General features: G+C 39.5%; 1 protein-coding gene and 1 pseudogene across 1 annotated transcript; one reads left to right on the top strand and one right to left on the bottom strand.

Moving 5' to 3' along the window:
- Nucleotides 1-2,541: 2,541 nt before the first annotated feature.
- On the bottom strand, nucleotides 2,542-3,428 carry LOC118581542 (annotated as a pseudogene).
- A 13,985-nt stretch (nucleotides 3,429-17,413) lies between these two features.
- On the top strand, nucleotides 17,414-18,373 carry LOC118579520 (olfactory receptor 5A2-like). Its single transcript, XM_036180829.1, has one exon. The coding sequence runs from the start codon at nucleotides 17,414-17,416 to the stop codon at nucleotides 18,371-18,373; it is 960 nt and encodes a 319-aa protein (XP_036036722.1).
- The last annotated feature ends 7,500 nt before the right edge of the window (nucleotides 18,374-25,873 follow it).

Raw genomic sequence — 25,873 nt, 5'->3', positions numbered from 1 at the left:
TGCTGGGCTCTGCTGACTCCCCATGGGAGACCTCAAATTGGGGGATGTGGGGATGTGTGGTGGCTTGGGAAAGAAGGGTAGGGGTGGGAGGATGGAGGAGGGGGGGTCTGTGGATTGCATGTGGAGTGAGTAGAAAATTTCTCAATAAAGAAAAATAAAAAATTAAATAAAATATCACTCAAAAAAAACTAAAAAAAAATCCATGTGGCAGATGAGCCATTTCTCCAGCCCCTCAGTGAACACTTTTTAAGTTTATTTTAAACATACTATGATATGAGATAGAATTTCATGATACCTATAAAGTATCTAGTTATGAATCAGGTGCAAATACTTTATAGATTCTTACTATACTCCAGATAAGCAATAAGTGTATTTGAAATGCCACGCCATGATTTGTTGGGAACCCATTTACTTTACATTTCTTGACATGTCTTAGAGTAACTGAGGACCACATAACCTACCTGCAAATGTCAAAGTAGATTATGGGATAATTACATTAAATATGGGTACAACTTGAAAAGTATGGAAGATTAGAACTTTTAAACTATAGATTGCTGGGAGTCTAGGTTTCCAGACCATATTAGGTCAAATATTACAGATTTAACTTTGGTTCTGCTATAGAAACAACCCAAAATACAAGTAATTAAGTCAAACAAAACTTTATTTTTTACTGTCTTATTTATAGTCCTCCACGATCAGCCAAGTTGATCCATCTTATATACCCCCAATGAAGAGCAATCACTAACTATAACATTGTCCATCAATGGCAAAGTGAGAAAAGTCATGAGGTAAAGTGGAACTATCTCTTAAGGCTCCTATCTTATCTATAAGTTTATATACCACCTCTGCACCTATATCATGGCAAAAAAATGTTAAAATAGTCAGAATTAATTTGAGGGGAGACTGAAGAAATGACTCAGTGGGTAAGAGCATTGCCTGTTCTAGAGGAAACAGGTTCAATCATCACCTATGTGGCAGCTCACAACATATGTTCCTCCAGTCCTAAGGGATATTATGCCCTCTTTGGCTACCACAGACACAGGTGTGCACTGGTGCACAGATAAAACATACAGACAAAAACCCATGCATGTAAAGAAATACATAAATTTTAATGTAGTTTGTGTAGTGGTATTTGCTCCACCCATGACCCTGGGCTATACAGCCCAAAGAAAGTGGTGCTTCCTGCCATTGTACATGACCTCTGATAAGGCACTGGAGACAAGACACAGGCCCTTCTTCCTGCTCCTGCCTGTGAGGTGGATTTGCTCCTGATCAGATCCAAGGAGGAGTTCTGCTGTCTACTCCATTCTGTAATTGTGAGTGTATTGCCTCAATTTAAATCTTAATAAATTCTGTTACCTGTTACCCATTTAATAGATTCATGTGAATTGATCTTAATAAGTTTGGTGGGTTTATGAAATATAATCCTGACAAAGAAACTGAGAATAAAGCAAATGAGGAGCAAGATAATGCTATCACCTCCTAATCACATTTTTTTAACCTGCACACAGAGAATTGATCACATTCCCTACAGAAGAGGGAGAGCCATTCAATCTCCTCTTGGGCACTACTTCATGTTCAGGGTTCAGGATCTTTGACAGATTCTTAAGAGTTCCTTAATAATGTCTATATGGTCCTTTTGGGTTCCAAGACCTGCATACTATTTTCCCATATTTACCAGTAGTCTGTGCAAAACTAAGTATTCAGAAATCTGTTGTTACAATGATTTCATGTGTGTATTATTACACAAAACTGAACAGATATCTGAAATACAGAAGCAATTTGACAGTGATATCTCATTGACTATGTTAACGAAGGATAAATAGTCATGATTTAATGGGGCACAGAAAGAGAAATTGGGGCACCACAGTATCAGATACTACCATTGGTCATTTGGCATTTGAATATGAAATCCCATCTGGACTCTGGTTTCAGGAATCCAATCATAGTACTCATATGCAAATATCTCTGAAGAACCTATAACCTTCATCATTACTGAAGATTTAGATCACAATATCTTTCCTTAGTCTACAGCTTGTGGAGACAAGAATATAACCCCAAATTTGTTAGATGGTTAGCACTTTGGTCATCACAGTTAAGTCTTTTCCAGGCCAATGTTAATTTTATTTCTTTGGAAAGAGTATATCCCTCAGCATACATTTGTTCCAACCTATTTATAAACAAATAACAATCAATGGTCCTCATCAGTTCTTGTTATGCTACATCAGAGCACTTGTAAGACAAGGTTTCTCAACTCATAGAGACTCATTCACCAATATTCTGTGGAGACAAAGTCGAGATATGGAGAATCTTCCATTTTAGCAGCAAAAGTTCTAAATTCAGGTATTTCACAAATATGATAGATAAGTGGTAGAGGATGAGCTGATATAACAGGAAAAAAGATGAGCCTATGAGACTAACATATATCATGTTTGAATAGCACTGAATCAACTATAGCCTCTATTAGCATAAAGTCTGCATCAAGCTTTTGTTAAGCTGCTTTGTAAGATGAATCTGTCTGAAATCTCAGAATCTTTGACCTTAGCAGTAACCAATCTTCCACAACCTCTTCATAGCATCTCTGGTTTCCTTGTTCATCAGACTGTAAATCAAAGAATTCAACATGGGAATCACCACAGTGTAGGAGACAGATGTAAATCTGTCAAAGCTGGAGAAGCCCCAGAACTGGAATTCAGAAAAATATACTAAGAGTATATAAGAGGCAAACAGCTGCTGTGGGAGAAACACAGGTGTTGAATGTCTTGGACCTGCCTTTAACTGATGTGATCTTCATGATGGATAAGATGATATAGCCATAGGATACTATGGTAACTAAGGATTCTGCTAGCACAGAGACGGTTGTTAATAAGGCAATTGGAATTTGGACAGAGAAAACCTCACTGTGGGATAAATTTATCAGCTGGAAAATACCACAGAAAAAGTGCCTGATGACATTAGATCCACAGAAGTGAAGCTCAAACCAAGTACACATGTGAGATACAGAACCTGTAATTCCAGCCATATAGAATCCCAGCACCATTGGAGCACAGAGTGGGGTGACATGATTGATGAATAGAGAAGTCGGTTACAAATGTCAGCATACATGTGATTGGCCATGGATGTCATGAGGCAAGATCCAGCCCCATAGTGGAGAATAAAAAGTACTGAGCAATGCATCCCATAAAGTTTACTTTTCCTGAAATAAGTTGGAGAGGATCTTGGAAACCATGACAGTGACATGGTAGAACCCTATAAAGGACAGATCTCTAGGAAGAAATACATGAAGAAATCCTTATTAAAACAATGAAAGATGGGTTCCAAGTCAGAGTTGTAAAGTAGATGAACAGGAATGTTGTAATTCTGAGGAAATATGAGAATTCCAGGAGGATGAACTGGGTGATCTCAGTAATAGTTCCTCCCCAAATCATTGCCTTGGTGATCCTAATATCAAAAAGCACAAAAAGAATGCATTATTAACTCAGGCAAAATTAGAGCATTAACATTTTAATATTATCTATCTTCTCCAATGAGCCCTGGAAAAGAAGAAATATTCCATTGTCTTCTGTGGAAAGACACCAGTATTTCTTCTCAAGATGTGAACAAAAGTCTTCCCAGGAGGCTGGTGGTGTGGCTTGGTGTGCGGAGTACTCTTTTTCTGCAAGCCTGAGAACCTGAGTTCTGACCTCAGTGCCAGTTTAAAGCTTTGATGTCTGCTCACTTCTGTAACCCAAGAAGTGGTAGATGTTTGAAAGCAGATAGATTTCAGGGACCATCTACATAAGACTGTGAGCTCCAGGTTCAGTGAAGCCTTTTGCTTCAAAAAATTATTGGTCTGATTTTTTTATTATTAAGAAATCCTCTATTCATTTTACATACCAACCACAGATCCCCCTCTCCACCCTCCCTCAGCTCCTCAACCTTTCTTCCCCCAAGGCACCTCCCCCAATCCTACCTCCTCCAAGGCAATGACTCCCATGGGGAGTAAGTAGAGCCTGGAACATTCAGTGGAGGCAAATCCAAGCCCCTCCCTCCTGCACCAATGCTGCACAAGGTGTCTCACCATAGGCACTGGGCTCCAAAAAGCCCTCTCATGCACCAGGGGACAGAACCGGATCCCACTGCCAGGGGGGGGCCTAAACAGTTCAAGCTAAACAACTGTCTCACCTATCTAGGGAGTCTACTCCAGTCCCATGGGGGCTCCACAGCTATTGATCCACAGTTCATGAGTTCCCACTAGTTTGGCCTGACCATCTCTGTATGTTTCCCCCATCATGATCTCGATGTCCCTTGCTCATAAAATCCCTCTCTCTCTCATCGATTGGACTCCTGGAGCTCCACCTGGGACCTGGCCATGGATCTCTGTTTCTGCTTCCATCAGTTAGTGGATGAAGGCTCTATGATGGCAGTTTAGGCACTCTCTTGACTATTGCTAGTAGTCTAAGGTGTTGTCATCCTCTGAATTCCTGGGAACTTCCCCAGCACCTGGTTTCTCCCTATCCCATGATGTCTATATTTATCATGGTCTCTATATCCTTGCTTTGCCACTCTGTCCCTCTTTCAGCTTAAACCTCCCATTCCTGTATGTGCTCATCCTGTACCCCTTATCCTCCATTGCCCCCTTCATCCCCAGTTTGTTCATGTAGATCTCATCCATTTCTCATTAGCAAGGCAATTTATGTGTCCTGTTTAGGGTCCTTCTTGTTAGCTAGTTTCTCTGGAGCTGTGGTTTGCAGGCTGGTTATCCTTTGCTTTACATCTAGTATCCACTTATGAGTGAGTACATACCATGTGTGTCTTCTGAGTATGGGTTACCTCACTCAGGATATTTTTTAGTTCCATTAATTTGCCTGCAAATTCCATGGTGTCATTGTTTTTAACTGCTGAGTAGTACTACATTATGTATGTGTCCCATATTTTCTATATCCATTCTTTGTTGAAATTAAATTGAAGGCCCTGACATTAACACCTATGAACACCTGATTTTTGACAAAGAAGCCAAAAATATACAATGGAAAAAAGAAAGCATCTTCAACAAATGGTGCTGGCATAACTGGATGTCAACATGTAGAAGACTGCAAATAGATCCATATCTGTCACCTTGCACAAAACTCAAGTCCAAGTGTATCAAAGACCTCAACATAAATCCAGTTACTCTGAACCTGATAGAAGAGAAAGTAGGATGTAGTCTTGAATGCATTGGCACCAGAGATCACTTTTTAAATATAACATCAGTAGCACAGACACTGAGAGCAACAATTAATAAATGAGACCTCTTGAAACTGAGAAACTTTTGTAGGGCTTCAATAAGACAAAACATTAGCCTAGAGAATGGGAAAGGTTCTTCACCAACCCAACATCTGACAGAGGGCTAATCTCCAAAATATATAAAGATTTGGTCTGATTTTTAATAAGATAATAAAATATACACTGGAAAAAAGAGAGAGTGCTTTTACCAAGTGGAAATAATAAGGGGAAAGTGAAGATCTATTTGTAGGATAATAAAACCAAATGCTTATGTCACAGCCTACAGAAAACTCAACTCCAATGGGTGGGTGGCCTGAACATAAAATCCAACATGGTGAAACTACTACAAGAAAAGGTGGGGAGTACACTGCATGATATTGGCACAGGTGAAGTCTTTTTAAATAGGACTCTGAAGTAAAGCCAACAATAGATAAATGAAATTTTTAGGAAACTAAAAACCTTTTTTAGTGCAAAAGAAACTTTCAATAAAGTGAAGGAACAGCCTACATGTAAGATGAAAAAGTCCTTCAGTTTATATCTTGAAAATGCATCATATTTAGGACTACTAGGATCATAATTTCCTTGTTAAAAATGGCCATCTCATCATTAATTATTCTACTTATAGGTATTTGAGATTTATTAAGTTGAGAAACTTATGTAAGGATGAACACTGTTAAATTACAAGGCTATCCCTCTAGAAAAGATTCCTGACAGACTCCCTGACCCCAGAGTCTAACAACCTTGTCTCATAAATGGCTTGATATAGTGTAATAAAGACCAGACCATGACCACTGTATTTTCTGTGATACTGATCAGGTAAGGATGATCACACCAAAACTTACTGTTTGAAAGAAATAAAGAACATGTTGGCTTTATTGTACCTTCGAGGAAGACTAATCAGAAACAGCTTGATTTTGTTAAAGGAAATCACTACTTGCCCCATAGTAAACTATAGGTCAGACATAAAAGTGGGATTTTGAAGCATGAAGAAAAATTGTGAAAAATAAAGGGTTTCTTCACTACCAATTCTTTGGTATTCTAATGGTTTGATTTCTGGCATCTTGAAAAGTCATGACCTATAGCAGCACCTTATGGATCAATAGAAATATATGAGATGATGGGACATTGATCTCTCTTACTCTTCCATATTACATCCAGAAGTTTGCCCTGGGTCGATACAGCCAATCAGATTACTGCACAAAATATATTGATATTTCAGGGATCTGCTCAAATTTGGTCTAAGAAGTCTTGTGAGAATTCAGTGTAATATAGTCACTGGACATTCAATAGTGTTGAGATTAACAATTCATGACACACTGGCACATTCTTTCTTATTGTCAATGTATGTTCAGTGTTCTTGTGTCCCATCATGATTTGTTTTTAAGAGAGTGATGTCACGGTTGTAGTATAATAACTAAAGATTTTAGCTGATATTTCCAGTATTGAAGGGGAGCTGTTTTCTCCAGTTGAACTTCACCATCATGATGCAGAATTGCCTTACACAATACCTTGGTTCACAGTCATGGGAACTAAATATTTGCAATAATACAGTGATAAACATGTCCATGGAAACAAAAGCAATAGAATGTTAATACTCTTCCAGAGCCAGGAGGAGTGGTTTACACCTATAATCCCATCACTAATAAGGCAACTAATAAGGGAAACAAGAACACTACCCACTGAATCAGCTAAGAAGGTTCATAGGGTCTCACAGAGACTGAATAGACAATCAGGCAGCCTGTCTGAGCTAAGTCTTCTGTTTATGTGTTATGGCTGTATAGTTTGGTGTTCTTGGGGAACTCCTAACAGAGGGAGTGGGGCCTGTCTCTGACACTTTTGTCTGTTTGGGGGCCAGACCCTTTTCCTTCTATGGGTTTTTCTGTCCAGTGTTGACGTGAGGGTTTGTGACAACTCTTTTTTTTTTATTTTATAATTTAATTTAATTTTACATATCAGCCACAAATTCATCTGTCCTTCCTTCTCCTGCACCCCGCCTCTGGCCCTCCCCTCATCCCACCTCCCATTCCCATCTCCTCCAGGGCAAGGACTCTCCTGGGGATTCAGTTCAGCCTGGTAGACTCAGTGGAAGCAGGTCCAGTGCCCTCTGCCCTTCACCCAGGCTGAGCAAAAAGTCCATGCGTAGGCCCCAGGTTCCAAACAGCCAGCTCATGTCTTATTGTAAATTGTTATGCCATGTTTGGTTGATATCCCTGGGAGGCATTCTCTTTGCTGAAGGGAAACAGAGGAAGAGTAGATCTGGGGAAGAAGGGAGGCTGAGAGGGGGGACTGGAATAGGTGGGAGGAGGGGAAAAACATGGTCAAAATGTGATACATAAGAAAAGAAAAAGAAGAAGGAGGAGGAGGAGAAGAGGAGGAGGAGCAGGAAGAGCAGGAGGAGGGAAGAGGATTTCCACAGGCTTTAATCCAACTTGGACCACAGAATTCCATCCCAGCCTGAGCTACAGAATGAGACTATGCCACAAACAAGTGGACAAAGCAACAATCAAAACATGCAGGCAAACTTCCATCTTGAACTGGGCATCACAAGACCCTTATGTGAGATAAGTCACCATTCTCTTCCCCCAGTTTCTTAGAACATTACATGTGGTTGGTGTTTTGGTCTAGAGTATGTAGGATGTGCATGGTTGTTTGGGACTGGACTCCCCATGAAGGCAGTTGCTTGTCAGTCCAATATTCTGGAGAAGGGGAATCATTGTTGATGCTGCTGTCAAGAGTCACTCATGCTTTAGTATAATGTTTTTATAGAAAAATTAAACCATTTTCTAATACAGTCATTGCTTCAGAAAGCTGAACTTGGATGGAACAATTTCTTTTGTCTGTTGCTAGTTCCTTTTCTATATGGTGTGTTTATTTATGTATTCACAAGAAAATTGTTGCAATATTCAGGGAGCTGAAAGTGCCAGGAGAGGATACATATAATTAGGCAAACTGACTTGTCATTTCTGGCCAGAAATCTCAAGTCAGACATAAGTTTGTGGTTCTATGTCTCTGGTTTAAAGCAAGACCATGAGATGCAAATAACAATGGCTACTGGTTTACTACCCTGCTTAGATTTGGACAAAATGGTTAGTGACTATGTCATTATGTTTCCACGGTATCTTCAGAGACTCAGATACTTTTATATTTGCGATTATACTATAATTACATATTTTCCCTTCCATTTCCTCCCTCCAGGGTTTCCATATTACCTTCCTTATTCATTATTGGAGAGTTGCACCACGTTTACAATAAATTTTGACCACATCAACCACTAGCTCCACCTCCAGCGTTTTCCATATCCTGTGACTGAAATGTATGGTGTCTTTTACAATTGGGTCTTACTGTCTAATTCTAATGGGTAAGCAAGAGCAGTGACAATAGCATGTTTTATTTGGGAGGGGGTTGATTCTGCCTAAGAACAATATCTCATATTTGGCACCAGGCTTTTTGTTTTAAAACCTATAGCTGCAGAGAGAGGTACTACCCTTTCCCTACAGGATAACTCTATTTAAACGTTCATGCATGTGCACACACACACACACACACACACAAACACATTTGGAAATTTCTAAAATTGTAGGTTTCCATATGACTTTTTCAAGCATCTCTAGTGTTATTTATCCTCCTCATCCCATCCTTTGCCTTACCCTCTCAACCCCTTCCCATTGAAATCTTTTCAACTTCATTTTCCTTTTCTCTTTCATGTGCCTGTATTCTGCTATCTCCCTATCTTAAAATCATTCTTTGTCAAAAATTATATGTTCATAGGTGTGTGGGTTAATGTCAGGGTCTTCAATTCGATTCCATTGGTCCACATGTCAGTTTTTATGCCAGTACCAAGCTGTTTTTATTACAGTAGCTGTATAGTAGAGCTTGAGGTTGGGCATCGTGATGTCTCCAGAGGTTGTTTTATTGTACAGGATTCTTTTGGCTATACTGGGTTGTTTGTTTTTCCATATGAAGTTGAGTATTATTCTTTCCAGATCTGTGAAGAATTGTGTTGGTAATTTGATGGGGATTGTGTTGAATCTGTAGAGTGCTTTTGGTAAAATCGCCATTTTTACTATGTTAATCCTGCCTATCCATGAGCATGGGAGGTCTTTCCATTTTCTGACTTCTTCAATTTCTTTTCTCAGGGACTTAAAGTTCTTGTCATATAGGTCCTTCACATGCTTAGTTAGAGTAACCCCAAGGTATTTAATTTTTGACAAAGAACCCAAAAATGTACAATGGAAAAAAGAAAGCATCTTCAACAAATGGTGCTGGCATAACTGGATGTCAATGTATAGAAGGCTGCAAATAGATCCATATCTGTCACCATGCACAAAATTTAAGTCCAAGTGGATCAAAGACCTCAACATAAATCCAGTTACTCTGAACCTGATAGAAGAGAAAGTAGGAAGTACTCTTGAATGCATTGGCACCAGAAATCACTTTCTAAATATAGCACAGACACTGAGAGAAACAATCAATCAGTGGGACCTGTTGAAGCTGAGAAGCTTTTGTAGAGCAAAGGACACAGTCAACAAGACAAAGCGACAGCCTACAGAATGGGAAAAGGTCTTCACCAACCCCACATCCAACAGAGGGCTGATATCCAGAACATATAAAGAACTCAAGAAATTACACATCAAAATGCCCAACAATCCAATTAAGAAATGGGCTATAGAACTAAACAGAGAATTCTCCACAGAGGAAGTTCAAATAGCTGAAAGACGTTTAAGGAATTGCTCAACATCCCTAATTATCTGGGAAATGCAAATCAAAACAACTCTGAGATACCACCTTACACCTGTCAGAGTGGCTAAGATCAAAAACACAGAAGACAGCTTATGCTGGAGAGGATGTGGAGCAAGGGGAACTCTCCTCCACTGCTGATGGGAATGCAAGCTTGTACAGCCACTTTGGAAATCAATATGGCGCTTCCTTACAAAATTAGAAATCAGTATCCCCCAAGACTGTAGCACTCTTGGGCATATACCCAAGGAATGCTCAATCATACCACAAGGGCATTTGCTCAGCTATGTTCATATCAGCACTGTTTGTTATAGCCAAAACCTGGAAACAACCTAGATGCCCTTCAACTGAAGAATGGATAAAGAAAATATGGTACATATACACAATGGAGTACTACTCAGCAGTGAAAAACAATGACATCATGAGGTTTGCAGGCAAATGGATGGATCTAGAAAAAAATCATCCTGAGTGAGGTAACCCAGACTCAGAAGGACAAACATGGTATGTACTCACTCATAGGAGGATACTAGATGTAAAACAAAGATGACTAGACTGCTACACAACTCCAGGGAGGCTGCCTAGAAAACGGGACCCTGGGAAAGACCCAGGGATCACCCAATGACAGAGAAGTGGAAGAGATCTACATGAACAACCTGGACCACAGTGGGAGTAATGAATGGCAAGATTTGAGGGAAAGAAAGCTTAGGGGAGCAGGAGATCCCAGCTGGATCAAGAATAGAAAGGGAGAACAAGGAATAACAGACCATGATAAATGAAGACCACATGAGAACAGGAATAGGCAGAGTGCTCAAGAGGTCCCCAGAAATCCACAATGATATATCCTTTGTAGACTGCTGGCAGTGGTCGAGGGAGGGCCTGATCTGACCTAGTCTGGTGATCAGATGACTAAACACCCTAGCAGTTTTCTTGGAACTCTCATCCAAATACTGATGGAAGTGGATGCAGAGATCCTCAGCCAGGCCCCAGTTGGAGCTCCAGGTGTCCAACTGTCTAGAAGGAGGAGGGACTGAAAGAGCGTGAATTGCTGAATCCATGATTGCAAAAAGCACAGGGACAAATAGCCAATCGAATGGAAGCACATGAATTGTGAGCCAATGGCTGTGGAGGCCCCAGCTGGATTGGGCCCTCTGGATAAGTGAGACAATTGAATAGCTTGATCTTTTGGGAGGCTCCCAGGCTGTGGGACCGGGACCTGTCCTTGGTGCATGAGCTGGCTGTTTGGAACCTTGGGCTTATACAGGGACACATGCTCGGCCTGGAGGGAGGGAATGGGACCTGCCTGTACTGAATCCACCAGGTTTAGATGGGTCCCCAGGGGTTTGTTTCTTGGTCCTGGAGGACATGGGAATGGAGGGGAAGGGCTCGGAGGAAGGTGGGGTTGGGTGCCGGATGGGGGAGGACAGGGGAACCCATGGCTGATGTATAAAATTAAAACACATAATAATAATAATAATAATAATAATAATAATAATAATAATAATGAAAAACAAAAATTAACATTTAAATTAAAAAATCATTCTTTATAGCCCCATCCTATTGGTCTCTTTCTAATTCCCTAGTTTCTAAATGTACTCCAGGATAATCATATATGTCTATACGTTAAGAGCAAGGACATGTGTGTGTGTGTGTGTGTGTGTGTGTGTGTCTTTTGTTTTTTTTGTCTGGGTTACCTCAGTAAATATGATTTTTTTCTTCAATTTACTTGTCCAGTTTCATAATTTTATTTTTTTATAGCTGAATAAAATTCCATCACATGTATTAACACATATCCAGTATCCATTCATCAGCGAATGGACACCTAGGCTGTTCACCTTCAAAGCCCAATTCATACAAATAGTTAACATTTACCTAGAACATTTGGACAACTGTGCCTGGCACCTTGGTACCACAAAGTTGAGAAGGACTCATTCCATTGGGTATATCAGTTAGGCTGGAATTAACAGTTGTCAGACTCAGATAATCTGGAGACTGGGTCCCACCTCTAACTTGACAAATGACCATCTTTCTCTGAATCTTTTGTTCTGATCTGTAAAGCATATGGACATCATGATAGTCCATGTAAAGTCTGTATGAATGATAGCAATGAACTCAGGTTGTGTATGCTTCAAGTGGATTTTATTATTTTGGTCATTCTTGTTTAGTATAAACAGTATTACATACATATCAGGGTGGTGTCATAAACCTGTAATTAAGTCTATAAATAAAATTAAGTCTAAGTTCCACCAAAAGATGTTACAGAAATATGCAAATATAGTAACACAGGAGCTGAGAGAAGGCACTTAAACACGCACACCTGAAGAAAGACTGCCATGCTTCTCACTATTCAACCATGCACGTTATCACCCCTTTAACTCACACATATTTTAGTTGGCTTACAAAGTAATAGATTCCATATGAGTTTTTTTCATATACCATTTATTTATTTATTTATTTGTTTGTTTATTTGTTTATTGTGGTTAGCTCTCCTTTATTTCCTCTTTGCCTCTCCCATCCCCTCCATCCATGCTTTCTTAATCACCCCATACCCCAGGTATTCTCATCTGTTTCCTTATCACCTGTTCTGCTATGCTCCCTCCCTTTAGGTATTCAACTAATGATCTTTTTCAGGGCTCTATATTCTACAAGTATTCCATTAACTCCACAAATCGAAAGACTTGAAGATGGGCTCTATAAAGAGAATGTGAGGCATTTGTCTTTTGGGCCTCAGTTACTGCACTCAGTATAATTTTTGATGGGATTGCCCTGAATATGTAGATTATTTTTTGGTTGCATGGCCGTTTTTACAACATTGCTTCTGCCAGTCCATGAATATAGGAATTCTTTGCACCTTTTAGCATCTTCCTTAATTCTTTCTTCACCATTTTAAAGTTTTCATTATAGAGGTTCTTTATTTCTTTAGTTATGTTTTCTCCAAGGTATTATTTTTTGGAGGCTGTTGTAAATGGGATTGTTTCCCAGATTTCTTTCTCAGTGTATTTGTAACTGGTATATAGGATGGTTACTGATTTTTGTAGATTAATTTTGTGTCCTGCCATTTTGCTGAAAGTAATTATCAGATATGAGTTATTTGGTGGTGTCTTTAGGATTATGTCGTGTGCAAATATGGATACTGTGACTTTTCTCTTCTCTGTATGCATTCCTTTAACTTCCTTCTCTTGTCTTTTTTCTTCAGATATAGCTAGTGTCTTAGAAAAAAACATATATAACATTGTATGTATTACTGCATATTACTACAGATATGTGTATATATATATATATATATATATATATATATATATTACAGCATGCATATAGTTTTTCATTAAGTGCATATCCACTTTCAATTTTATTTTGTCTGTTATCGTGGTTTCTGTCATATAACCTTGATTTGTGAGATTCTGTTCCACTGTTAATTTCTAACTATGCTGGACAAAATCCTGATAATCCATTATTGCTGGACATTTAAATTGTTTCTACAATTTGGTTTTCCAAACATTTATTAATTAAACATTTTTGTGGGAATTTGTTGGGAGTACTAGACAGACATTTTTAAAGCATGACATTGTTAAATTGCTTTCTAAAGAGCACAATATTATACTCCAACAAGTGAAATATGAATTTCCTAATTCTACTTATTAACATTTGGTAAAATTTTGCCAATAAATACATTTATAGGTCCTGACTTATTTAATTTATATTCCATTGATTGTTTGTAAATCCAAGTACTTTCTCATACATAATTATATTAAAATAGATAATTACATGTTTTTACTCTTTTTATAGGGAGAGAGAGAGAGAGAGAGAGAGAGAGAGAGAGCACAGTTAGAATTTGATCCCAAATATCTCAGTTGGAAATTTTTGTTCCTATCCACTATATTTTAGCACAAGTCTTAAGCTGTTTATGTGTGAGGTTTATTTCCAGCTGAGAAATTCTTAAAATGAAAGCCTGTCCTTTAACAAAGATGAAGTTTTCTGGGACCCAAAGAAAGAAATTCTCAGGGGAGAATAATGTGGGGATTTTGGTAATGGGTAGCCAGCCCCATCACCATTACTCCAGAGAACAATTAGTACTCAGAAGGAGTTAGTTGTAACAATTGTTCAGGTTCACACATTGGACCCTGGAGTGGCTGCAGTGGGCAGCCTCTGGGAGGCAGAGGGGGGTGAACTCTGCCCATTAAAATAATAAACTCCCACAAGTCATTTGGAAACTTTAGTGATAACGGAGCAGGTATTCCATAAGCACACCTTTTTATTTACACAAAGTCAATGTATTTTTTAAAAAAAACTGATGGAACCAGAAATGAGGCACACAACAGTGGAAAATGCAAACGAACAGAAGATTACAGAAGAGGTCGTGGATGAAAAGCCATTAACACCTTCTGCCTAAAGTAATTTAGTAAGTCTAACTCATTCCTTCCCACTTCATTCTCCAGAAAATATAACATTTCAGCTTACCCCAGTTTTCATCTATTAAAGGGCAGAGAAACACTGCCAAGTCCTGAGGCTGCTTAGGCCAGGCTTTGTACAGATTGAGTCCTTACAACAGTGCCTGGTACATAGCAACTATTAAATAAGTATTCATAACTATATTATGATTGTTATCAAAAGTTAATATTATTGTTTGTTACTAAAAAATAGATCATGTATTTTATTATAGTAACATGCCAAGCATAATAACTGACAGGCCACTCGGCTGATAAGCAATAGAAAACATTCATCCATTCCATGAACATTTACCAGATGCCTGTGACTTGAGGGAAGATTCAACATCTTAGAATACCCCAAATCAGAAGCAGATGTGCAATGTGAGTGACAAGAAACAGTTTAGAGTTATGCTTGGACACAGGCAAGCATCGACAGTCAAATACTATAGAAGTGAGAAATATCAACACCTCAAACTTCACCAATGTATCACAGCAAAGGCTCTTTTGCTTTACACACTTCTGTGTCCACTTTGACCTGACAACAGGACCAGCCTGCTTTTCTGTGGTGGGTATTGTGTTCCCTGAAATATCGTGCATTCCCCGAAATAAACATATCTGGGGTCAGAAAACAGACAGCCACTAGAACAAAGCCAAAAAATTGGTGGCTAGAAAATGGGAAGAGTAAGCCATAACAGAAGTTGGGCGGTGGTGGTGCACGCCTTTAATCCCAGCACTTGGGAGGCAGAGCTAGCCAGATCTCTGAGTTCAAGGCCACTTTAGAAACAGCTAAGCATACTGACTCCACGCCTTTAATCCCAGAAACCCAACCTTTAATCCCAGGGAGTGGGGGCAGAAAGAGAAAGGTATATAAGGCGTGAGGACCAGGAACTAAAGGAGTAAAGCATGTAGTTAGTTAAGCATTTGGTTGGTTAAGCGTTCAGGTTTTGGAGCAACACAGTTCAGCTGAGATTCATGTGGAGGAGGACTCAGAAGCCTCCAGCCTGAGGAAAGAGGATCACCTGAGGAACTAGCAAGGTGAGATAGCCGTGGCTTGTTCTGCTTCTCTGATCTTCCAGCATTCACCCCAATAACTGGCCTCAGGTTTGTTTTTATTAACAAGTACCTTTAAGATTCCTGCTACACCTTTCTTAATTGCCAAGTGTGCACAGGCTTACCTCATGTGTTTAGAACGATAATCTAGTCTGGCTAAGGACATGCAAGCTCAACTCTGCTGATCACTGTCCTAACAAACCCTCTTTCTTCCAGCTTCTTTTCTCTGGGGGAAATCCCAGCATCTGGCACCTCTTGATCCACAGCTAAGCCAGTAACAGTCACTTCTGGAGTTTTCTCTCCCAATTCATGGAAACTTGTTCATAGCCATTCCACTCTGTAATCTATGATGCTGAAATTGATCAAATCCAAATTTTTATCTTTCTATTAATTTTGTGTGGTGACTTGTAGAAAAACATTCAACAATTTTCTAATCTTCAGAGTGTATATATACATATTTTTGTCTTGGTTTTGTTTTGTGGAAAAATGAATTGTTAAACTATAGCTTGGATTCCCTGCCCCTCACACACACATAGATATAATACATCAAAAATTATAGTCTTTCTTATTCATTTCCCTGTCCTTGAGATTTATATTAAATATATATAAATCATTAAAACAACCAACTTTATTTTACCTTACTCTGGCTTATATTTTTAAGTAAGAAAGTCTTTAAAAGCCACAGAAAACCTAATTCCAAAAGGACCTGAAACACAGCTGATTCAAGTGTCTCATTTTGGATTTGAAAACATGAGACTCTGGAGAGGTGAAGGGCTTCCCACAGCCCCTTCCACCACTAGAAAGTTGGTGGGGACAAATTCCTACTTCCTCTCTTCTGATCAGTTTTTACACCATTAGACTCTATCTCTTTTGGTCAACAAGATATACACCATACAGTTTTTTGTTGTTGTTGTTTTGTTTGTTTGTTTGTTTGTTTGTTTGTTTTGGTTGTGAGCGTAGCCTTTAACAGCTGAGCTATCCCTCCAGCCACACCATACAGTTTTTAAATAGTGCTAACAGATTATCTTAGGGTGACAACTTAGTTTTCCAGAAGATAGATGTCTGAAACTGTTAACTGGGTGTTAATAGTTTCTGTGGTCTTCCAAACATTTCTATTCTATTCTCTCTCTCTCTTCTCTCTCTCTCTCTCTCTCTCTCTCTCTCTCTCTCTCTCTCTCTCTCCCTCCCTCCCTCCCTCCCTCCCTCTCTCTCTCCCTCCCTCCCTCCCTGCATCCATCCATCTATCTACTATCTATCTGTGTGTGTGTGTGTGTGTGTGTGTGTGTGTGTGTGTGTGAGAGAGAGAGAGAGAGAGAGAGAGAGAGAGAGAGAGAGAGAGAGAGGGAGAGAGAGATACATGTTCATTGTTCATGTGTGTGAAGGTATGCATAGGGAACATGAAGGCCAGAGGTCAACACAAAGCATATCTCTTAAAGGTTCTCCACCTGATTTTCCAAACAAGAATCTTTTAGTGAACTCTGAGCTCACTGATTTTGCTGCTGCCCTGGGTGGCCAGCAAGCTCCAGGCATCCCCCTGTGCCTGCCCCACCAACCACAGTCCCAGTGCCAGGATTATAGACATGTATAGCTGGGCTCATTTTCATAGCTGCTAGGAGCCACACTCAGGTCCTCACGATTGTGCAAACATCTTACTGGTGGAGTCATCTCTGCAGCCCCATGTTTTATTTTGTTTTTACTTTAGAGAGTCATGTGTCCCGTGTTGGCTTTGAACTAACTTTATAGTCAAGAATCACAATGAACTTCTAATCCTCCTTTGAATACACGTGTGTGCCAGTATTCCCAGTTGATGAGGTGCTGGGGATGATACTCAGGCCCTTGTGCATGCCAGGCAAGCAATCTATCGAGTGAGTTACATCTCCAGCCCCACGTCTTTCTTCTTAAAGCTACAATCTCCCTAACCTCAAGACTACCCCTTCTTTTATTCAGGAAGCTTGCCTATGGCTGCAGGAAGAAACAACACAGTTGTGACTAAATTCATCCTCCTGGGGTTTTCAGATCAACCTCAAATGAAGGTTTTCCTTTTCATGCTCTTTCTGGGTATTTACGTCCTGACCCTAGCCTGGAACCTGAGCCTCATCACACTCATCAGGATGGACACTCACCTCCACACACCCATGTACTTCTTCCTCAGTAACCTCTCTTTCTTAGACATCTGTTATTCATCCTCTGCTGCCCCAAAGATGCTTTCTGACATCATCACAAATCAGAACACTATTTCCTTTGTTGGCTGTGCCACACAGTACTTTGTCTTCTGTGGACTGGGGCTGAGTGAATGCTTGCTCCTGGCAGCCATGGCCTATGACCGGTATGCTGCAGTCTGCAAGCCACTGCTCTACATGACTCTCATGTCCCACACTCTGTGTTTAAAGTTGGTGGCTGGTGCCTACATGGGTGGTTTCCTTAGTTCTCTGATTGAAACATTCTCTATCTACCAGCAAGATTTCTGTAGGCCCAACATAATCAACCACTTCTTCTGTGACCTTCCTCCAGTCCTGTCTCTGGCCTGCTCTGACATCTTCACCAGTCAGGTGGTGACCTTCATTTTGGGTGTTATTGTGGGAGTGATGTCTGTCCTTGAAGTCCTCATCTCTTATGGATACATTGTTGCTGCTGTCCTAAAGATCAGCTCAGCTAAAGGTAGGTCTAAGGCCTTCAGCACCAGTGCATCTCACCTGACTGCTGTGACCCTCTTCTATGGCTCTGGTCTCTTCATGTATATGAGACCCAGTTCCAGCTATTCCCTCAGCCAAAACAAGGTGGTGTCTGTATTCTATGCAGTGGTGATTCCCATGATGAACCCCATCATCTATAGCCTCAGAAATAAGGACATTAAAAATGCCGTAAGGAAAGCTGTCGAAAGGGACTACAAGCTTTCTCATGAGCATTCATTCTTCTGACACTGGGTGGTGTTTACACGAAGATCTGAGTGGCTCAATGTTGCAGCAATTTATCTAATTTTGACTACTTGATCTTCAAGATGATTTGAATGGACCCAGCTTTTCCTCTCCTCTGTTATTTTAATTTTGACTAAAGACAGATTTGTCATTATTGGTTTCTAAAATAAATTGCATGAGTACACTGAGGTTTCAAATGTTCTCTTTAGTGGAATACCTCACCATGACAAAATAACATTCTGCAACATCAAATACCACTTGTCTGTACTTTAGATATGGGACACAAAGAAATTGAGCTGGAATTCAGATGGAGGCTTCCTCCCTGATGGCTACTGGTACTAGCACCAGAAGGTGTTTTATAGCCTGTTAGGAGAGATAGCATCAACAATATCACCTAGCTGTGGACCTTGCCTAGTACAATACCGAACTGCTTGATAACATATGCCCACTGGACCAATGGTGGCACAAATGTTCTAGAGGCAACCAATCGCTTCCTGGTTGGATCTGAAGCCTATTCTAGTAGAGGGAAAACATGACCTACAGTCTGCGGCCAAGGAAGCACAGCCACTTTGTGGGAGTCTACTGATAATTTCCTATTGATAAAGGGATATGTAGTGCCCCACAGGCATGGTGTCCCACTAGACACAGAAGCAGGCTGATCTCTGTGAGTTCGAGACCGGCCTGGTCTACAAATTGGGTTACAGGCCAGCCAGGGCTACACAGTGAGACTCTGTTTAAAAAAACAAAAATAAATCAATAAATGGAATGTATCAAAACTGTCTTCCAAGTATTTATGTTTATATCCTTAGATAGTGCAGTTCTCAGTCTTGGTCAGAGAAGCCTCTTTTGTTAGTGGGAGGTGATCAAAACAGAGATTCATGACTGGTCAAGGTGCTGAGAATAATGACTTTTGAGTGGTCAACTTTGAATAGAGCATCTATATGACCTTCTCTATCCCCCAAGGTTCAGGGAATAAAATGGACAAGAAGAAGAAAGAATATAAGAACATAAACATGAGGTGGATGTTATGAAATTCTATCTTCTAGAAATGGCATGCTACTGAACTCCTGAATTCACAGCAACTTTGGTTACCTGCACAAGATCTGCAGGAGATGGAGTCCTCCAATGTCCCATACATCCCTAGGTGAGGAGCCACTGGAAGTTAATGGTTCCTGAGAAAGAGGGAATCACATTTCTTTATTTCTTCATTTTCCTCTTGTAAGCTGCCCATGATCAGTAAAACACTTAATGGTCATGCACATGCAAGGAACCCCAGTTAAAATCAGTGGGATATTAAAAAACAAACAAACAAAACCCACATGAGAACAAGAGCAGGAGGTGTGGGGAAGAATAATACTTCCAAAAGGAATATAAGGGGGGACAAGAGAGGATAATGGGAGATGAATATGATCAAAACACATTATATACATGGAAAAATTTCAAAGAATAAATGTTGTTATATTTTTAAGAGAAATGGGGCTGGAGAGATGGCTCAGAAGTTAAGAGCACTGACAGCTCTTCCAGAGGTCCTGAGTTCAATTCCCAGCAACCACATGGTGGCTCACAACGATCTGTAATGAGATCTGATGCCCTCTTCTGTATTCATAATAAATAAATAAATCTTTTTAAAAAAGAGAAATGTATTTTGTCTTAAGCATGCATATTTATGTTCCCTCAACATATTCAAGGTTTGCCAAAGAACAGTGTACAAGTACTTATGATGATTGGGGGGGGGGGTTAGGTTTCATTACTTTATTATTTTTAATTATTATCTAAATTCTCTCTGTGTGTTCATTGTTTTGAATGTCCATTTGTCACAACCTAGAATCATGTAGGAAGAGCCTGAAGGAGGAATGCATAGATCCAGTGAGCTCTGGCCATGCTTGTGGGAGACTGTCTTGAGTGTCTTAAATGAGGCTGAATAGAAGACCTACCATGAATATGGATAACAAGATTTCATCAGCTGTGCTTTCTGTAGAGCGAGGAGAGCAGGAAGCCAGCAAGCAAGTAAGCATGCTTTGGTTCTCTCTGTGCTCATGAATGTGGATGTGGCAGAACTCGCTGCTTCCACTCCTGTGTTGCACTCTCCTCAAGGATGTAGCTGGGAATTACAAGGCTAGTAAATGCTTTCTTCCCTCCCTGTTGATCTTTGCTGGGATCTTTTCTCCCATGAACAGAAATGAAACTCAAAAACCAATTGGCACTGAGGAAATGAAGTTCTTCCTATGATAAAAATGACCGTGTCATTTGGGCAGAAGAATTTAAGAGACTTTGCAACTTTAGTCTGGAAAAGCCACTGGGTGCGATTAGAAAAGCTTACTGAGCCATTTATCTTAATGAATTAAGTAATACTGAAAGTAATGTGGGCAGTGAAGGCCCAGCTCATGAGGATTCAGGGTGACAAGGACTTTACTAGAAACTGGGCCAGGAGCCATTCATGAGCTATTTGGGCTAAGCATATATATGTTTGTTGATCAGGCTGGGGCTGAAGAATCTGTTGTGAATAATAAGAGATATGCACTATTGGAGTGAAATTTGTGCTTCATTGGGACAACAGGAAAATATTTCATCAGGGTCAGCATGCAGAAACTCATCCAGCTATAGTCCAAAAGGGCCAGGCTGGCTACACCAGAAGCTTACAGCAAAACTTGGCAGTAATGTAAAAGATGTCCACATGGCATTGGTGTTAAAGAAATAAATTGATCGTGGAGAGAAACTGAGGCCTGGCACTGTGTGGCACATCTAGAGACCCAGTGGAGAGATAGAAGAAAACATCAGTGAAAACCAGGACTCAGCTGCAGTGGAGACTCCATGATACTGAGATGCCAGAACCATTGAATATTCCCCCAAGGACATGCTGGGAAGGGCAGAGCTGGGGAGTGGGGCCACCAAAGCCCTCTGGAGCCCAGGAGATCACAAACCACATCTAATCACACACTGAACAATTAAGTTTGGTATTCACACTATTGGATTTTGGTTTGGCTTAAGTGTGACTGTTCACTTGCTCTGCCCCAGTTCTTCCTTCTTGGAATAAGATTGTCTAAGTGTAAGTTTTTATTTATTTTATAGAAGCTCATGGTTAAGAGACTTAGGGTTTTTTAATATTTTGGACTCTTGAAGTGTTGGACTTTTGGAGCTTTGTAGAGTGGGACTTTATTTTGTATTATGATGTTAACATGAGACTTTGGGGACAAGGGATAAAAAGCATCATGGCTTAGGGTGATATGTTTGTGTGTCAAGTTGACAAGGAGTAGATTATGAAGCATGACTTTGCATGTCAACTTGTGACAACCTAGAATCATTTGGGACAAAAGGCTTAATGAATGATTGCCTAAACCAAGGTGGTCTGTTTGGTGATCGTTTTGATTGCCTTGCTTAGGATGGGAAAGAAGGCCCTGAATATGGGTGGTACATTTCATGGGCTGGGCCTTCAAACATAGAAAAACCTAGAATATATATAAAATCATAAAAAGCAGGAAGTAACAGGCAAAGACCCCAGTGCTCTCTCTTCACTCTTGAATTTGGATGTGATGTGGCCACTTTTCCTTTCTGGACTTCTCTTCAATGATAGACTGTAAACTTGAGATTGTAAACAAAATAAGACCACTTTTTCCCCTTTACTGCTTTTTGTCAGGATATTTTTTACCAAACAACCAAGTGAAATAGTACTTGTTTTATATCATTCTAATAAATTGGTCCTTCTGTAAGTGAACAGAAAGTCAGCCATGAGAGCAAATAAAACACAAAAGAAATAAAAAAGAATCTTCTAATCATTAATAAATGGGACTTGTTTTACACATTAAAACAAAAATCAGGCTGTGCAGTGGTGGCTCATGCCTTTAATCCCAGCACTCGGGAGGCAGAACCAGGCGGATCTCTGTGATTTCCAGGCCACCCTGGTGTCCAAAGTGAGTTCCAGGAAAAGCGCAAAGCTACACAGAGAAACCCTGTCTCAAAAAGATAAAAGAAAGAAAGAAGGAAAAGAAAGAAAAGGAAAGAAATAAAAACAAAGAAAATCAATCTATTCCAGGTTCTGTGAAGTACACAATGTACTCCAATGAATTAAATTTAAAATTTACAGTATCCTTTTGACATGTTATTTGATAGAATATTAACACAATAAAAGGGTCATCTAAAGGCTTTTGATACCAATTATCTTTCTAGAACAACTGTCAAATTCTCATTTATATGCTTACTTGTCTTCCCATTTTTGTTGTAATTAATAGTACAGATGGCTTTGCAAATTTCATATGATGTATCTTTACACTTTTAAAAATTATTTGAAGTTCTGGGAATAAAGTTTAATTGGTAAATTGTCTGCCATGTAAGCATGAGAGCCTGAGTTTGAGCCTCAGAACTCAAGTAAAAATCCAGATTGAACATCATCCAAAATGGAGAAAACCAAAATATTCCCTCTAAAATCAGTAACAAGACACAGGTATCTATTCTCTCCACTCTTGGTCAATAAATTGCCTAAGTCCAAGCAAGCACAAGCAGCAAGACAAGAGAAGAAAGTTAAAGGAATGCATACAGAGAAGAGAAAAGTCACAGTATCCATATTTGCACATGACATAATCCTAAAGACACCACCAAATAACTCATATCTGATAAACAATTTCAGCAAAATGGCAGGACACAAAATTAATCTACAAAAATCAGTAACCATCCTATATACCAGTTACAAATACACTGAGAAAGAAATCTGGGAAACAATCCCATTTACAACAGCCTCCAAAAAATAATACCTTGGAGAAAACATAACTAAAGAAATAAAGAACCTCTATAATGAAAACTTTAAAACGGTGAAGAAAGAATTAAGGAAGATGCTAAAAGGTGCAAAGAATTCCTATATTCATGGACTGGCAGAAGCAATGTTGTAAAAACGGCCATGCAACCAAAAAATAATCTACATATTCAGGGCAATCCCATCAAAAATTATACTGAGTGCAGTAACTGAGGCCCAAAAGACAAATGCCTCACATTCTCTTTATAGAGCCCATCTTCAAGTCTTTCGATTTGTGGAGTTAATGGAATACTTGTAAAACATAGAGCCCCTGAAAAAGATCATTAGTTGAATACCTCAAGGGAGAGTGCATAGCAGAACACAGGTTATATGGAAACAGATGAGAATACCTGGGGTGTGGGGTGATTAAGAAGGCATGGATGGAGGGGATGGAAGAGGCAAAGAGGAAATAAAGGAGAGCTAACCACAAAAAATAAATAAATAAATAAACAAACAAACAAACAAACAAATAAATAAATAAATGGTATATGAAAAGAACTCATATGGAAGCTATTACTTTGTAAGCCAACTAAAATATGTGTGAGTTAAAGGGGTGATAATGTGCATGGTTGAATAGTGAGAAGTATGGCAGTCTTTCTTCAGGTGTGCATGTTTAAGTGCCTTCTCTCAGCTCCTGTGTTATTGTATTTGCATATTTCTGTAACATCTTTTGGTAGAACTTAGACTTAATTACAGGCTTATGACACCACCCTGATATGTATGTAATACTGTTTATACTAAACAAGAATGACCAAAATAATAAAATCCACTTGAAGCATACACAACCTGAGTTCATTGCTATCATTCATACAGACTTTACATGGACTATCATGATGTCCATATGCTTTACAGATCAGAACAAAAGATTCAGAGAAAGATGGTCATTTGTCAAGTTAGAGGTGGGACCCAGTCTCCAGATTATCTGAGTCTGACAACTGTTAATTCCAGCCTAACTGATATACCCAATGGAATGAGTCCTTCAGTTGTCCAAATGTTAACTATTTGAATGTATTGGGCTTTGAAGGTGAACAGCCTAGGTGTCCATCAGCTGATGAATGGATACTGGATATTTGGTACTTACATGTGATAGAAATTTATTCAGCTATAAAAAATAAAATTATGAAACTTGACAAGTAAATGTATAAAACTTGAAGAAAAAAATCATATTAACTGAGGTAACCCAGACACATAAAGACAAAAGACACACACACACACACACACACACACACACACACACACACACACAAACACACCCCTGCTTGCTTTGAACCTATAGATTTATATGATTAACCTGGAGTACCTTTAGAAACTAGGGAACCAGAAAAAGATTAATAGGATAGGGCTATAAAGAAAGATTTTAAGACAGGGGGATAGCAGAATACAGGCACCATGAAAGAGAAAATGGAAAATAGAGTTGAAAAGATTTAAATGGGGAGGGGTTGAGAGGGTAAGGCAGAGGATGGGATGAGGAGAAATAAATAACACTAGAGATGCTTGAAAAAGTCATATGGAAACCTACAATTTTAGAAATTTCCAAATATGTGTGTGTGTGTGTGTGTGTGTGTGTGTGTGTGTGTGTGTGTGTGTGTCCACACACAAGTGCGTGCACGCAGAGTTATCCTGTAGGGAAAGGGTAGTACCTCTCTCTGCAGCTATAGGTTTTGAAACAAAAAGCCTGGTGCCAAATATGAGATGTTGTTCTTAGACAGAATCAACCTCCTCCCAAATAAAACATGCTATTGTCACTGCTCTTGCTTACCCATTAGAATTAGACAGTAAGACCCAATTGTAAAAGACACCATACATTTCAGTCACAGGATATGGAAAAATGCTGGAGGTGGAGCTAGTGGTTGATGTGGCCAAAATTTATTGTAAATGTGGTGAAACTCTCCAATAACGAATAAGGAAGGTCATACGGGAAACTTTGGAGGGTGTAAATGGAAGGGAGAAAATATGTAATTATATTATAATCGCAAATATAAAAGTATCTGAGTCTCTGAAGATACCGTGGAAATATAATGACATAGTCACTAACCATTTTGTCCAAATCTAAGCAGGGTAGTAAACCAGTAGCCATTGTTATTTGCATCTCATGGTCTTGCTTTAAACCAGAGACATAGAACCACAAACTTATGTCTGACTTGAGATTTCTGGCCAGAAATGACAAGTCAGTTTGCCTAATTACATGTATCCTCTCCTGGCACTTTCAGCTCCCTGAATATTGCAAGAGTTTTCTTGTGAATACATAAATAAACACACCATATAGAAAAGGAACTAGCAAAAGACCAAAGAAATTGTTCCATCCAAGTTCAGCTTTCTGAACCAACGACTGTATTAGAAAATGTATAATTTTTTTATAAAAAAATTATACCAAAGCATGAGTGACTCTTGACAGCAGCATCAACAATGATTCCCCTTCTCCAGAATATTGGACTGACAAGCAACTGCCTTCATGGGGAGTCCAGTCCCTAGACAACCATGCACATCCTACACACTCTAGACCAAAACACCAACCACATGTAATGTTCTAAGAAACTGGGGGAAGAGAATGGTGACTTATCTCACATAAGGGTCTTGTGATGCCCAGTTCAAGATGGAAGTTTGCCTGCATGTTTTGATTGTTGCTTTGTCCACTTGTTTGTGGCATAGTCTCATTCTGTAGCTCAGGCTGGGATGGAACTCTGTGGCCCAGGTTGGATTAAAACCTGTGGACATCCTCT

Source organism: Onychomys torridus, chromosome 1, assembly GCF_903995425.1.
Source record: "Onychomys torridus chromosome 1, mOncTor1.1, whole genome shotgun sequence".
NCBI classification, from domain to species: domain Eukaryota; kingdom Metazoa; phylum Chordata; class Mammalia; order Rodentia; family Cricetidae; genus Onychomys; species Onychomys torridus.
This window is presented reverse-complemented; position numbering and strand designations above follow the sequence as displayed.